We start from the raw sequence: 13,948 nt of genomic DNA on the forward strand, positions 1-13,948 counted from the left end.
GCTCAGAAAAGCATGGCCAACCAGAACATGGAGGACGATATTTACTGAGCCTACAGACCTCATCGGGCTGGATGAAGACCCAGGTATGTATAAATACAGAGGTATTGCTCATCTCAGGGTCTCTTTAACCATTTACCGCCATCCTAACGTATTAAAACGTCATGCTTACCGCTATTAACAGCAACATGACGTTTTAATACGTCGCGCATTCCCGCCGCTGCTACCGCCGTGTGTCCGCCGCTACCGCCGCCATTACCGTCGGGATCCCGTGCTGGGCGATTGGGGAAGAGGACTGAACAGTCCTCTACCCAATCGCAGTGCCTGGAGTGAATGGACGTGACCGCGAACAGCGGCTACGTCCATTCACATAAACAGGAAATGTAACAGTTTAATAAAGTGTGTAAAAAAAAAAAAAAAAAAAAGTGAACACGTCCTATGAGTGTTCACCAGCGCCATCTTGTGGCCAAAAAGTATATTACACTTACAAAATACATACATTTTCAAGTATATACACATCATTAATAAAATTACACTTACAACCCTCCCCCCCAAAAAAAACACTTGTAAAAAAAAAAATCAGCTTAAAAAAATAAATAAATAGTTGCCTTAGGGACTCAGCTTTTTTTATTCTATATTTTATGGGGGAAAATTAATTTTAATTTATTACATAGGGGCTTGTAATTATGGCCAGAACAAACAGAAAAATAACCACTTATATTTCAAAATAATATACTGTCGCCATACATTGTGGTAGGGACATAATCTAAACGGTTTAATTATCGGGACCACTGGGCAAATACAACGTGTTTGTTTTATCCACAGGAGAATGTTTAATTTTAAAACTATAAAGGCTGAACACTGAGAAATAATGATTTTTTTTCTTTTTTTTTCTGTTTTTCTCATTAAAATGCATTTAGAATAAAAAAATTCTTAGCAAAATGTACTATCCACAGAAAGCCTAATTGGTGGCGAAAAAAACGAGGTATAGATCATTTTCTTGTGATAAGTAGTAATAAAGTTATTAGGGAATAAAAGGGAGGAGCGCTGACAACTGAAAATTGCTCTGGTCCGTTAGGATAAAAACCCTTGGGGGTGAACTGGTTAAGGATGTGAACACTAATAGAATAGGACTATTAACTGTATAACACTGGGTAGCAAACCTACCTCTGCACAACACTATTGGTAGTCTCAAACACATTATGCAAGAAATTCCACAAATTAGCTCTTGCCAAGGCACACCTGTTAATTGAAAGCCTTACCAGGTAACTAACTTGTGGATCTGACTGAGAGCATGCCAGAAGTGTGCAAAGCTGTCATCAACGCAAAAGGTAGCTACTTTGAAGAATCTACAATGTAAAACACTTTCTTGCTAATATTGTACTACTACAGTTATACTAAGTAGGCTGACACATGAATGTATGGCATGTAATATATGTACATTTCTGTTCATAGAGCAATAAACATCCGGAACTGTCACAAGTTCAATCTGTGTTTAATAAAAGTTTATATGGCATATCCATCCATTGCAATACAAACACAATTCACATACCCATTTTGAGTTGTCACCCTGGAACAATGTGGGAGCAGCGATCTGCCTGACGACCGTTTCGCTTGGTGTAAGCTTCTTCTGAGGCTCTGTGTGCCGTGCGCAGAAGAAGCTTACACCAAGCGAAACAGTCGTCAGGCAGATCGCTGCTCCCACATTGCCCCACGGTGACAACTCAAAATGGGTATGTGAATTGTGTTTGTATTGCAATGGATGGATATGCCTTATAAACTTTTATTAAACACAATTGAAGATTGAACTTTGTGACAGTGCCGGATGTTTATTGCTCTACGTACAGAATATTGCTTGTTTTGTTTCAACTTCCAGAGCACATTTTAAGTTACATATCCTAGCATCAGTACTCCGGAGGTGCCTACCCCAGTTACTCAAGCAGTGCAGTGCCGGTCACTTTGTTCTTCGAAGATATAATATATGTAAATATTTGATATTTTATCAGGATTCCTGAAGAAACGAGCTGAAGATTTATTTAGTCCCTCTTTGCCCGCAAGCAAGCTACACGCAATAAAAAGCTTGGGATTTGGAACAAACAATAAGATTATGCTGGAATTAGAAGAACCCTTCTGGGAAGCAAACATTTCATTTATTCAGCTGATATGGGAAGGCACCTCCCCCCTTGCGGAACCTGAGAAGGACTTACAGAAAAACTGGATGAAGAAACTCAGTGGATTTGTAATTCTAGAGCCACCAGCACAGTAAGTGACACAGAGTTCCCAGGGACATAACTTTGTTTTTCTATTTTATATCATGACAGTACACATGGTTGGGGGATCAACCAACTGCAAGGGACAGTAAACAGATTATAAACTTTAATTCCAGACACTTCCTCATTTGTGTTTTTCTCTATGTTGCACTATAGTGAGCAAAGAGTGTGGTTGAGACCTTCCTTGTTCGGGCGATAGTCAGCCTGCATCATCTGCATCTGGCTAGGAAACATGTGCTAGGCTATCCAATTTAGAGGCAATAAATGCAACTACATCTGCTTCAAGGGACAGACAATTCTATTCATAATAAGCGCATATTTTCAGTGATGTTCTCCTGAGCAACAATTGGTTTGCTGATGATAACAGGACTGTTGAATCCATCCTTGCCTGCCTCTGTTTAATAAATAGCAGAGTAACTTGTGTGTACCAGAATTCATAGAGATGCATGTGAGCACTGTCTCTCTGATCAGCTGATAGATTAATAAAGTTGTGATTTGCTGTGATCACTTCCTATTTTAGCACATAACTGTGACAAGCAGATCAGAGCCTTACAAAGCTGTCACCTGATCAAACTGATCAAATTATTCTTTACAAATTCCGGCACACACAAAAGAATAACAGTCAGTAATTCTTTCTGTCTGTTTACTCTGAAGTGTGAGTGACTCTTTATTTTTATTTAATGTCTCATCCCACTTTGAGAAATATAAAAAAATACTTTTATCATCTACCTTGATGTCCTGGCAGTTGCAAGGTTATTGGATATTCCCCAGCTAAAGAACACCACTCTCTTCACAGAGCAAAGTAGATGATTTGACACTACTCATCTCTCTCTGTTGGTCACAAACTAACTCTGAGGCCAGCACTGTATCTCATCATCTACCTTCCCAGTCCCCAGTTGTCAACTAAATAAGTAAAGAGCCCAGTCAGTCTGGTACTTTCAGTACCAGAATGTATTTCAAAACCACAGATGTGCAACGCAGAAAACTGTGCATTGTTAGTGAAAGCACATTTACTATCAAATGCATCACAAACGGGAGTAGGGATGGTCGGAAATGCCAATTTCCGATTCCGTGGTAAATCCGCATTCCGCCATTGCCAATTACCGATTCCGCTTTCCGGTACCAATTTCCGCATTCCAATACGGAATTTCCGCTGGAAATCGCGGAAATTCCGCCCAAATTTAACATCGATTTTCTCAAAAACTATAAGGTCTTTTTGAAAACGTTCTTTTGCATCTTGTTCAGAAGATTCTTTTTAATAAACCCTGAAAATTTGGTGTTTCTAGGACTTACAGGGGCTTTGGTATTAACCACTAAAGTCGGCGGATTTTTACTGTAATATAAATGCAGAAAATAGGCAGATGCAGATTTTCTGCATTTTACTTTACATAAAAATCAGCCGACTTTAGCGGTTAATAGCAAAGCCTAAGTCCTAGAAACACCAAATTTTCAGGGTTTATTAAACTGAATCTTGTGAACAAGGTGCAAAAAAGTTTTCAAAAAGACCTTATAGTTTTTGAGAAAATCGATGTTAAAGTTGGGCGGAATTTCCACGATTTCCGGTGGAAATCCGCCTAACACACTTGCATCACCGATTTCCGCATTCCAACGCGGAAATGCAAATTCCGATCGGAATTTCGGAAATTGCATTTCCGCGGAATCCGAATGAGCATCCCTAAATGGGAGGCGGAACTAGAGCTTCAAAGAGGTTACAAAAAAGGCTTTTAAAATAAAGTTACACACACACACACACACACACACACACACACACACACACACACACACACACACACACACACACACACACACACACACACACACACGAATTGCATTTAAAACCTTTAAAGGTAGGTCAAATGTTTTATTGTCTCCGGCTATATGTCACAGTTTTTCAGCGTCCCATTGCTAAAATATTTGAACTATTGCCCTTTTTAAATCTATCCCCTGTACTCAGAAGCTATTCTTTCCAGCAAAGATTTTTATGGCTATAATTATTTTTCTATAGTCAGACTGGAGAGAAACTGTCACTTGCTTACTTAAATATCAACACATGACCCAATACATTGGCTCCAACTCCCTGTTTGACCCCCTACAATCAGGATTTTGGCCTTCCCATGCCACAGACACTGTCCTCACCAAGGTTGTCAATGATATTACACTCGCTAAGGCAGAAGGAAAATACTCCATCCTCCTACTTCTCAACCTCTCATCAGCATTTGACACAGTCGATCATCACCTGCTCCTCTAATCCCTGAAATCTGCAGGCATCCAAGACCTTGCCCTAGCATGGTTCTCCTCCTACCTCTCAAATTATTCCTTTAAGACCACCTTTAATGGTTTCTCCTCAATCTCCACCTCCTTTATCAGTTGAGGTCCCCCAAGGCTGTGTTCTTGGCTCATTGCTGTTCTCACTTTACACCACCTCAAAGGGGGGCAAACTTATCTCCTCCCTGGGCTTTAACTACCACCTATATGCAGATGACACCCAGATCTGCCTCCATACCCTGGACCTCTCCACCCGTCCATGGAGTAGGTATCCTTCTGCTGTCACTCATCTCATCCTGGATTTCAGCCAGGTTCCTGAAGAACCTCCCCCTCCAATCTATATTAGAGGCTCCCTTTGCTGTTTTTTTTTAATTTTTTTATTTTTTTCAATGGGCACCATGATTAGCCTGATGAAGTGGGCTCAGACCCACGAACGCCTTGCTTGTGCTAAATAAAATTATTTGTTCACACAAGAATTTTTATTATTTGAAGTAAGCCACCTCACCTTTTAAACTGATTTTATCCATTTCATATATATTAGGGCACTTCTTTTCTCTAAATTGTGTTTAAGATACCCCCCAACATCCCTGTTGCGGGGGTTGAGACAGAACACCTGTGGCTCTCACCACAGTAGGGTTACTGTCATTTTCCTTAAGGAAAGTTGTCAGAATTCTAGCGGTTTTATTTATGCAGAAAAAGCTGTCATATGTGTATGTTTTACGTTTTAATGTTCTATGCAAAATTTCATTGTAAACTGTAAAGTTGGGGTACTTCTTTAATATATTGCTCTGAGACATCTCAGCATTTTTCAGGCTGTGAATCATATATTTTTTTAGTTTACAGATGCTAAAACATTCTTGTTTATGTTAGTGCGCTTGTCTGTGACCTTGACATTTGAAAGATGCTTCTGTGTGAAGACTGGAAAGAAACACGTTTAAAAGTCAAATTACTGCAGCAATCATATATATACATTTGCTCAGTTATTACAAATAAATATTAATAATCAATACAGACCTTCTAAAGAAAGAAATAGTTATTGATAAACCCTACAATTACAAATAATAGAATGTATTACTTTGAAATACATTTAAAAGCTGGATTCTGCCAGTGATGCTTTAGGTCTGTGAAACATTATCGTGAGATTGTTTTGACTCTGGAGGATTGTTGACGTGTTCTAGTCTCAGCTAGCTGAACACTCATAGCTGATAATATACGCTATGTTTTGGGAGCAGGCCTCATAAAATATAAAACAAAAGAAGGGGTTTTCCCAATTAGTTAAAGATGTTAAAATGGTGACATCTGGCGGTTGAAAACATTATATTTATATCTTCTTAGGAAAGGCAAATATATGGAAAATGATTTTATACTATTACATTTTAATATGCAATTATATCTTATGTGATTGGTTGTTTTAAGGAGAATTATATAATACGCTTTATATTTAAATAAGTATATTAGAAGCCCTGTATGTTTCAATAAGCCTTAAATTGCTGAAGACTCTCACAGGTCTGGTTACAGTGTCAACCTGACCAATCTAAATTCGGGGAAAGAACAGACACATTCCAAACTAATTAGCAGTAGGACACATCATCAGAAATGTGTCATAAATGACATTGTTTACTGTTTGGAAGTTCAATGTCTGGGGCAAAAAAGTCAGCCAGCAGACAAGGTGGCTGGTGACGTCCATTTTTAATAAACTGTGTCAGAAATGACCTAATCAGAATTTATAAACAATAATATTATGATTTAGGTATTCAAAACATGATAAAGCATTGATGCACGGAAGCTTTAGCCAATCAGAGCCTGGGATTCAGGGAAATTCCAGATTAGGCAGCCATATTGCATCCAATCACTATAAAAGTAGGAGCTGAAAGCTCATAATTTGCACAAGCCTACACGAGGCAGAAGCTACCTTCCTACACGTGGTTCTAGATGCTGAAGAGATGACAGAGAAGGGGTAATATGCTTAATATTATGGTGATTTACGTTATTAATTTTTCAGCATTAAGTTCTGATAAAGGGAACCAGAGACGCCGGACATAGAAAAAAGATTTCATACATACGTGGGGCTTCTTCCAGCCCCATAAGCCTGGATCGCTCCCACGCCGCCATACTCCGCTTCCTGGATCCCCCGGTACCGGGTCTCGTCACTTCTGGCGGATGCGGCCAATTGTCCGCATGATCAGGGGATCCCTCCATATCCTTACGCTTGCGGCTGCGCAGTATGCAGCCACACGCGTAAGGGTATGCTGGGAGCCCCTGTGATGCGGACAATTGGCCACGTGCTGACGCCGACTGGCCGACTGGCGGAAACTACGGGACCCGGAACCAGCTGATACAGGAAGCGGAGGACGGCGGCGTGGGAGCTATCCATGCGTATAGGCTGGAGGAAGCCCCAGGTATGTATAAAATCTTTTTTCTGGCGTCTCTGGTTCCCTTTAAGATGTTAGTAAGAAGTTTTTTTTTTAAAGTAATTTTCTATGCTATTTCTTTAAGAAGATTACTACAAGTTTTACACAGCTATTACAGTATATACACAGCTATTGATACAGATGAGACGACTTTTCATCTTATTCTACATAACACAACTGTTATATTATTTTTTGAATGTACTTAGAAGATTGATGAGCGCTTGGCTATAAAGCCTTGATAAGATGGAATACTGTTAGAAGGAAACACTACTTGGAACTGTTCATATTTTGTATATATGCTGTATGATAAGCAAATACAATTTTTTATATAAAATCATATACTGAGTGCTTTGATTCATTTCAAGGTATACCGTCAATCTATAATTACTGTTATAGAGGGTTCAGACCACGCTATGCCGGATTTATATGATGGCAACGCTTTAAAGGGATTCTGTAGGGGAAGCGGGGGAAAATGAGTTGAAGTTACCCGGGGCTTCTAATGGTCCCCCACAGACATCCTGTGCTCGGCCCGCCTCCTGTTCACTTCTGGAATTTCAGACTTTAAAGTCTGAAAACCACTGTGCCTGCGTTGCCGTGTCCTTGCTTCCCCTGATGTCATCAGGAGCGCACGGTGCAGGCACAGACCATACTGGGCCTGCGCAGTATGCTCCTGGTGCCATCAGCGGGAGCAAGGACAAGGCAACGCAGTGGTTTTCAGACTTTAAAGTCTGAAATTCCAGAAGTGAACCAGAGGCAGGGCCGGAGCTTCGGTGAGTGGCTGCGTGGGTACAGGATGTCTGTGGGGGACCATTAGAAGCCCCGGGTAACTTCAACTCATTTTCCCTGACCCTCCTACAGTGTCTCTTTAAGGGCTGGTCCTTTACTGAGTTAGCAATCATGAAAAAGGCAAGAACCGCTCAGGTTTTTGACAGAGTGACCACATCTAGGTCCGGCCAACCACCCCAAGTGGAGTCGGGTTTGTTGTCTCTACCTGCTTCCTGCGGTCGGTTGCCACACTGCAACCAGCCTTTGTGAGTAGTATTTTGATTTCATCAGTCTATACCTCTTTTATCTTAACATACTACACCATTGAGCTCCCTTTTTTGTTTCCTGTGCTTTTTTGCTGCAGGGTGCCAAGGCACCCCCTTTACTTTTTGTCCTAGAAGTTTAGGTTAACTAAAGTAATGTACTTAGAGTGCAAATGCAGATGATATATCTGCATTTGGGCTGGGTAGGGGAAAATGTGTTTTGATTTTTTTCTGCAGGAGTTTATCCTGCTTTAAGACAATATTTCTAGTACCTTGGATGTGCTTTTATGATTTGTAATAAAAAACAAATCATGTATTGTTAATGTCCTTTCCATTAAACAATCATAACATCACATGGATATTCTCACATCATATATTATTATGTTATGTACTTTTAAGTATGCATATTCCTTTGCTATGCATGCGTATGATTCTATCTTCTTCCTTACCTAGTCTTAGGGGCATTGAAATCACTGAAGGAGAATTGTCTTGCATTAAAATGTATTATCTTGCTGCTACCTTTCAGTTAGGTCAATTCATTCAAACAGAACAAATCCGCATTTGGGCCCGGTGCACACCAAAACCCACTAGCAGATCCGCAAAATGCTAGCAGATTTTTAAACGCATTTTTAATTTTATGAGGCGTTTTGCGGATTGTTGCTGCGGATTTCAGTGTAGCATATTTCATATATTGTTACAGTAAAGCTGTTACTGAACAGCATCTGTAACAAAACCGCCTGGCAAACCGCTCTGATCTGCCGTTTTTCAGAGCGGTTTGCGTTTTTCCTATACTTAACATTGAGGCAGAAACGCCTCCGCAATCCAAAAAATGCCTCACCGCGGGAGGATTCGTTTCTGCAAAACGCCTCCTGCTGTGGTGTGCACACCCCCATTGAAATACATTACCCTAGCGTATCCGAAGCCGCAAGCGGCTGCAAAAACGCTCAAAAAGCCGCTCGGTGTGCCCCAGCACTCACATTGCTTTTTTCCTCAGTGCATGAGCGGCTTCATTCTACTGGGCATGTTTAGACCAAACTCGCACATGTCCAGTCAAGATGCAGCAAGTTAATCATTCCTGGTTTTACACAGTTTTTTTTTTTGTTTTTTTTTTAACCAGGCTTGGCCATGTTCTTTGTGGATTTATACCGGGTGAGGAGTCGGAATATATGGAGACCTTATCAGATGAAGAAGTCCTATCCACAATGACCACTCTTTTGAGACAGTTCACAGGTAATGTAATTACTGTTTGATCTCTCTTTGTTGTAGATCTAACTATATGAATCCAATATCATATTCTGAAAAAATGTAATCCATCCAAAGTCTGTGCTAAAGTTCAACCATAGTATGTATGGACAGAGAGAGTGGGTAAGGGATCAGCAAAAGTTGTACCCTGCCATGTTTTCTCCTTTCCTGAACAATAATGAAATTCCTTACATATTGTTGTTTACTAGTGTTAAAGGCACAGGAGTGTACTACACACTCCATAACAAGTTTTAATACAGTCTGACAGTGCAACCTATGTGGGCTATGTGGGGCTTTCCTTTTGAGCCATCTGCACAGGACAGAGGTACGGACAAAGGGGGGTGTTTCCACCAAAAAAATTCACTTTGAAACTACTAATGTAACTGAACATGTCATAATGCACACTGGGCAGTTGACAATGAAGTAACACATATATTAGGTACTCTACTTTAAAAAATGGCCAATCATTTTCAGGCTTCTCATCTGGTACATCTTCTATGATCCCGAAGGAAAGAGAGATTGGGATGCAGGATCAGGAAAAGTTGCAACCACCCATGGTTTCTCCTGTCAAAAACCGACACAGTTTTTGCATTGTTGCATGATTGCAAATTCAATATAGGAACTAGCCTTTTATTATTATTATTATTTATATAGCGCTGACATCTTCCGCAGCGCTGAACAGAGTATATTGTCTGGTCACTTAGCTGTCCCTCAGAGGGGCTCACAATCTAATCTCTACCATAGTCATATGTTTATGTACTGTATGTATTGTTCAGTGTATGTATTGTAGTCTAGGGCCAACTTAGGTAGACGCCAATTAACTTATCTGTATGTTTTTGGGATGTGGAGGAAACACCAAGTGCCCAGGGGAAACCCAATCAGACAAGAACATACAAACTCCTTGCAGATAGTGCTCCGGCTGAAATTTAAGCCAGGACCCAACGCTGCAAGGCAAGTGTGCTATCCACTACGCCACCATGCACCATGCTTCTATTAGGCCTACGTTAATTCAAAGTAATCTCTTAAAAATGTTAGTAAAATATATCTTGATAAGCATTTCTGGTTCCTCTCTCCGATGCTTAGTAATTAAGCTTACGAAATATAGATGATTATAGAAAGGATCTAATGATTATATCTTAGCTTAACCTCCTTAGCGGTAACCCCGTGTGTGACACGGGGTAAGCCGCCGGAGGGTGCCGCTCAGGCCCTGCTGGGCCGATTTTCATAATTTTTTTTTTGCTGGACGCAGCTAGAACTTTGCTAGCTGCACCAGCACCCCAATCGCCGCCGCCGCTCGCCCGATCGCCGCTATCCGGTGCGGCGCGCGGCACCCCCCCCCCTCCCCAGCGCTGCCTGGCCAATCAGTGCCAGGCAGCGACAAGGGGTGGATCGGGTCTCCCAATGACGTCCCGACGTCGCTGACGTCATCCCGCCCCGTCGCCATGGCGACGGGGGAAGCCCTCCAGGAAATCCCGTTCTTTGAACGGGATTTCCTGATCGTCTATCGCCGGAGGCGATCGGCGGGGCTGGGGGGATGCCGCTGAGCAGCGGCTATCATGTAGCGAGCCCTGGGCTCGCTACATGATTTAAAAAAAAAAATAAAAAAAAACTGCTGCGCTGCCCCCTGGCGGTATTTTTCATACCGCTAAGGGGGTTAAATCTTAAAATCTGTCTTGCTTCCCAGATCTACAGAAGCAATGCATTTTACATTAGAATTCACTCATTAAAATCTAATAGTTATCGTTAAGGTTAGGCACCACCATGTAGTCTTAGGGTTAGGCACCAGCAGGGGGAGGGTCTTAGGGTTAGGCACCACCAAGAGGGGTTAAGGTAAAGCACCAACAGGGGACAGTTCTGTGTTATAGTAGGGAGAAGTTAGGTTATAGTAAAATATAAGCAAGTATTAAAGATATATTAGTATATGAATGAAGTAGTATGATATTGGTAAATTAAACAATAGTTTATCATTTTTACTGGTATCCATTTTACTAATCTTAAGAGAGGTTACAGTGGGGAATTGTAGAATATCAGTATCATAAACGATAATTTACAGCATATCCTAGTGCCCATTTTAATAAGTGATAACGTCAATATCGTTTATATCTGGCGCCCTTTTTAACTAGACCCTTCATTATATGCACACCTCAATGGTTCTGTGGTTTGCAATATAGTTTAAAAACGATTAGTCATATACTGTATGTAGCGTTTTGGTAGCCATATCCCACTGCCCACTGTTTGTTATACTCACGATTTCCTATTCTTTATAAGATTATTATATAGTGAATTTGAAATGATAGAAAGAATTTAGATATCTACATACTAAATGATGGATGTATCAATGCATGGATGCACATGCGCGCGCAGACCACAACCACACCAAAACATGTGGGCGCATCACCATTCCTGCAGATCACATTGATTAAGCCGCAGCCCACAACGTGAACAACACTGCGCGAATGTCACCGCATAAGGTGCAAACTTCAGGCAAAGGTGATGTGCAAAGCTGCACGGAATTGCTGCTCAGAACGTCAAAAAAACTGTGCCATTAGCCACTCCACAGTGCCAGCATCGGGCTTGATTCACTAAGGCAGGGCTACCATAGGAAAAAATGGGCAATTTCCCCAGGGCCCCAGAGCCTGTAGGGGCCCCCAAGGTGTCCCTCCCCCATCTTAACTGTTGCTCCCCAGGAACTCTGCAGAGTCTGTTAAGTTGGGAGGTGATTGGAGGAGGGTCAGCAGCCAGCTCAGGGGCCCAGGAGGGAGATGTGGCTGAAACAAAGGGCCTCTAATGATGCTTTTTGGTCGGGGATGTCTGTTGGGGGGCCCCCAGGCTAATTTTGCCCTAGGGCCCAATTGTTACTTGAATTGGCCCTGCACTAAGGAATAGCGACCACAGCAGTGGGGGTTGAACTACGGAGTGCACGCTACCTCTGCGTGCGCTCTTTAAAGTTAAGCGCACTGCCTTGAAAGCCATGCAATAGGGTGTAGTGCGACCACAATACTTTAAAAAGCACGGCCGTTACTACTACACAGCCACGATACTTTAGCAAGCACTAGCGGTTGTGCTTGTTAAAGTATCGCATGTCGCGCTCTATCCTATCGCATGGTTCTCAAGGGAGCCAGCGTAACGCTACGCTACCTAACAGCAGCAGAGGTAGCATGCCCTCTGTAGTTCAACCCGTGCTGCTAAGCCCGCTATTCATTAATGAATCAAGCCCAATTGTTCTCTACTTGACAGTGCCAGCAGATTTGAAATTCTTTTGAGTATCAGGGGTTTTACTGGTTAATATATAATATTTCTATTTTGGGGTGTATTGTAGTCCTAAAAACATTATTAAATGTTTACATGTTTCTGGCTATAATATAATGTAGCTGAGTGTCTATTACCACTCTGCTGCTGCGCCTATAGCTGGTGTTCTCTATACTATAAATGAACTTTGGCTATCCTAATTACCTTCTGGGCTCCGCCAGTGCACCCATTTCAGCTTCAATCATACCACACAACAGTAGCTTCATAGAGTTGTGGATAAGAAAACTAAGTTTCTCTGTGCTCCCTCTTTTACTCTATATAGGTAACCCTGATCTACCCCCTCCAATCAGTATACTGCGAACCAAGTGGCACAGCCATCCTTACACTATTGGTTCCTATAGCCATGTGGCAGTTGGCAGCTCTGGAATTGATATTGATAATCTTGCAGAGCCTCTACCTGAAGATAAAGATGCTTCTAAGGTAAGACATGAAATAAAGTAGCCAATAGCATGAGCAAATAAGTTTGGACTTTATACTGCTCAGTGAAAAAAATCATGACGTTTCATTAAATAGGGGTAACATCAATAGTAATATTAGTTAATTTCATTAATAGCACTAACAATAAGAAGTACAAATATTTTTTTTTGTCTTTCAAGAGTAAGCTGAGCCCCCCCCAGAGACTGCTTGTTTTTAAGTAGCGCTGCTCAGCTCTTTACTATGTTTTAATTTATTTCCGGCCAGCTGCTCCCACTTAACAGTTTTGCTTTTGGTGTATATGCAGAGCTTCTGTTTGGTTCAAGGTGCGTTTGCAGTCTCTGGGGGGGCTCAGCGCATCTCTGAGTTGAGGCCAATCGGTGGCGGCCTGGTGATGCGCTGATCCCACTTTTTTATGCAATTTTCAATTTTACTTGGTAGCGCGCCCAGGCTATGCATATGCATAGGTATAATTTAGTTAGTGTTAGGTCCCCTCCCATGGAGGAAAGACTTCTACGACAGTGGGAGGGACGAGTACCTAACAAGTTGCATGCAAGCTGTTAGAGGAAACCAACATCCTCCAAGCGGTAGACAGGTCATGTGTGTGCTCAGTGTGTACTTTATCCCATTAGTGGGGCTTGCACACTTTTGCAGGTAAGCATTCATCTGTTTTTAAGTAGCGCTGCTCAGCTCTTTACTATGTTTTAATTTATTTCCGGCCAGCTGCTCCCACTTAACAGTTTTGCTTTTGGTGTATATGCAGAGCTTCTGTTTGGTTCAAGGTGCGTTTGCAGTCTCTGGGGGGGGGCTCAGCGCATCTCTGAGTTGAGGCCAATCGGTGGCGGCCTGGTGATGCGCTGATCCCACTTTTTTACGCAATTTTCAATTTTACTTGGTAGCGCGCCCAGGCTATGCATATGCATAGGTATAATTTAGTTAGTGTTAGGTCCCCTCCCATGGAGGAAAGACTTCTACGACAGTGGGAGGGACGAGTACCTAACAAGTTGCATGC

At 41.8% G+C, this 13,948-nt stretch overlaps 1 protein-coding gene and 1 long non-coding RNA gene across 2 annotated transcripts in view; one reads left to right on the forward strand and one right to left on the reverse strand.

Annotated features, from left to right (window-relative positions):
* Nucleotides 1-13,948, forward strand: part of LOC137533992 (peroxisomal N(1)-acetyl-spermine/spermidine oxidase-like) — a 197,359-nt gene that overhangs the window by 132,659 nt on the left and 50,752 nt on the right. The window contains exons 4-6 of the mRNA XM_068255322.1: nt 2,004-2,259; nt 9,089-9,201; nt 12,785-12,942. Of these exons, the coding sequence (XP_068111423.1) occupies nt 2,004-2,259; nt 9,089-9,201; nt 12,785-12,942 (527 nt within the window). The remainder of the gene's footprint in view (nt 1-2,003; nt 2,260-9,088; nt 9,202-12,784; nt 12,943-13,948) is intronic.
* LOC137533994 (uncharacterized) overlaps nt 1-13,948 on the reverse strand; it is a 116,972-nt gene that overhangs the window by 1,891 nt on the left and 101,133 nt on the right. The window lies entirely within an intron of this gene.

This window comes from Hyperolius riggenbachi, chromosome 10, assembly GCF_040937935.1.
Source record: "Hyperolius riggenbachi isolate aHypRig1 chromosome 10, aHypRig1.pri, whole genome shotgun sequence".
NCBI classification, from domain to species: domain Eukaryota; kingdom Metazoa; phylum Chordata; class Amphibia; order Anura; family Hyperoliidae; genus Hyperolius; species Hyperolius riggenbachi.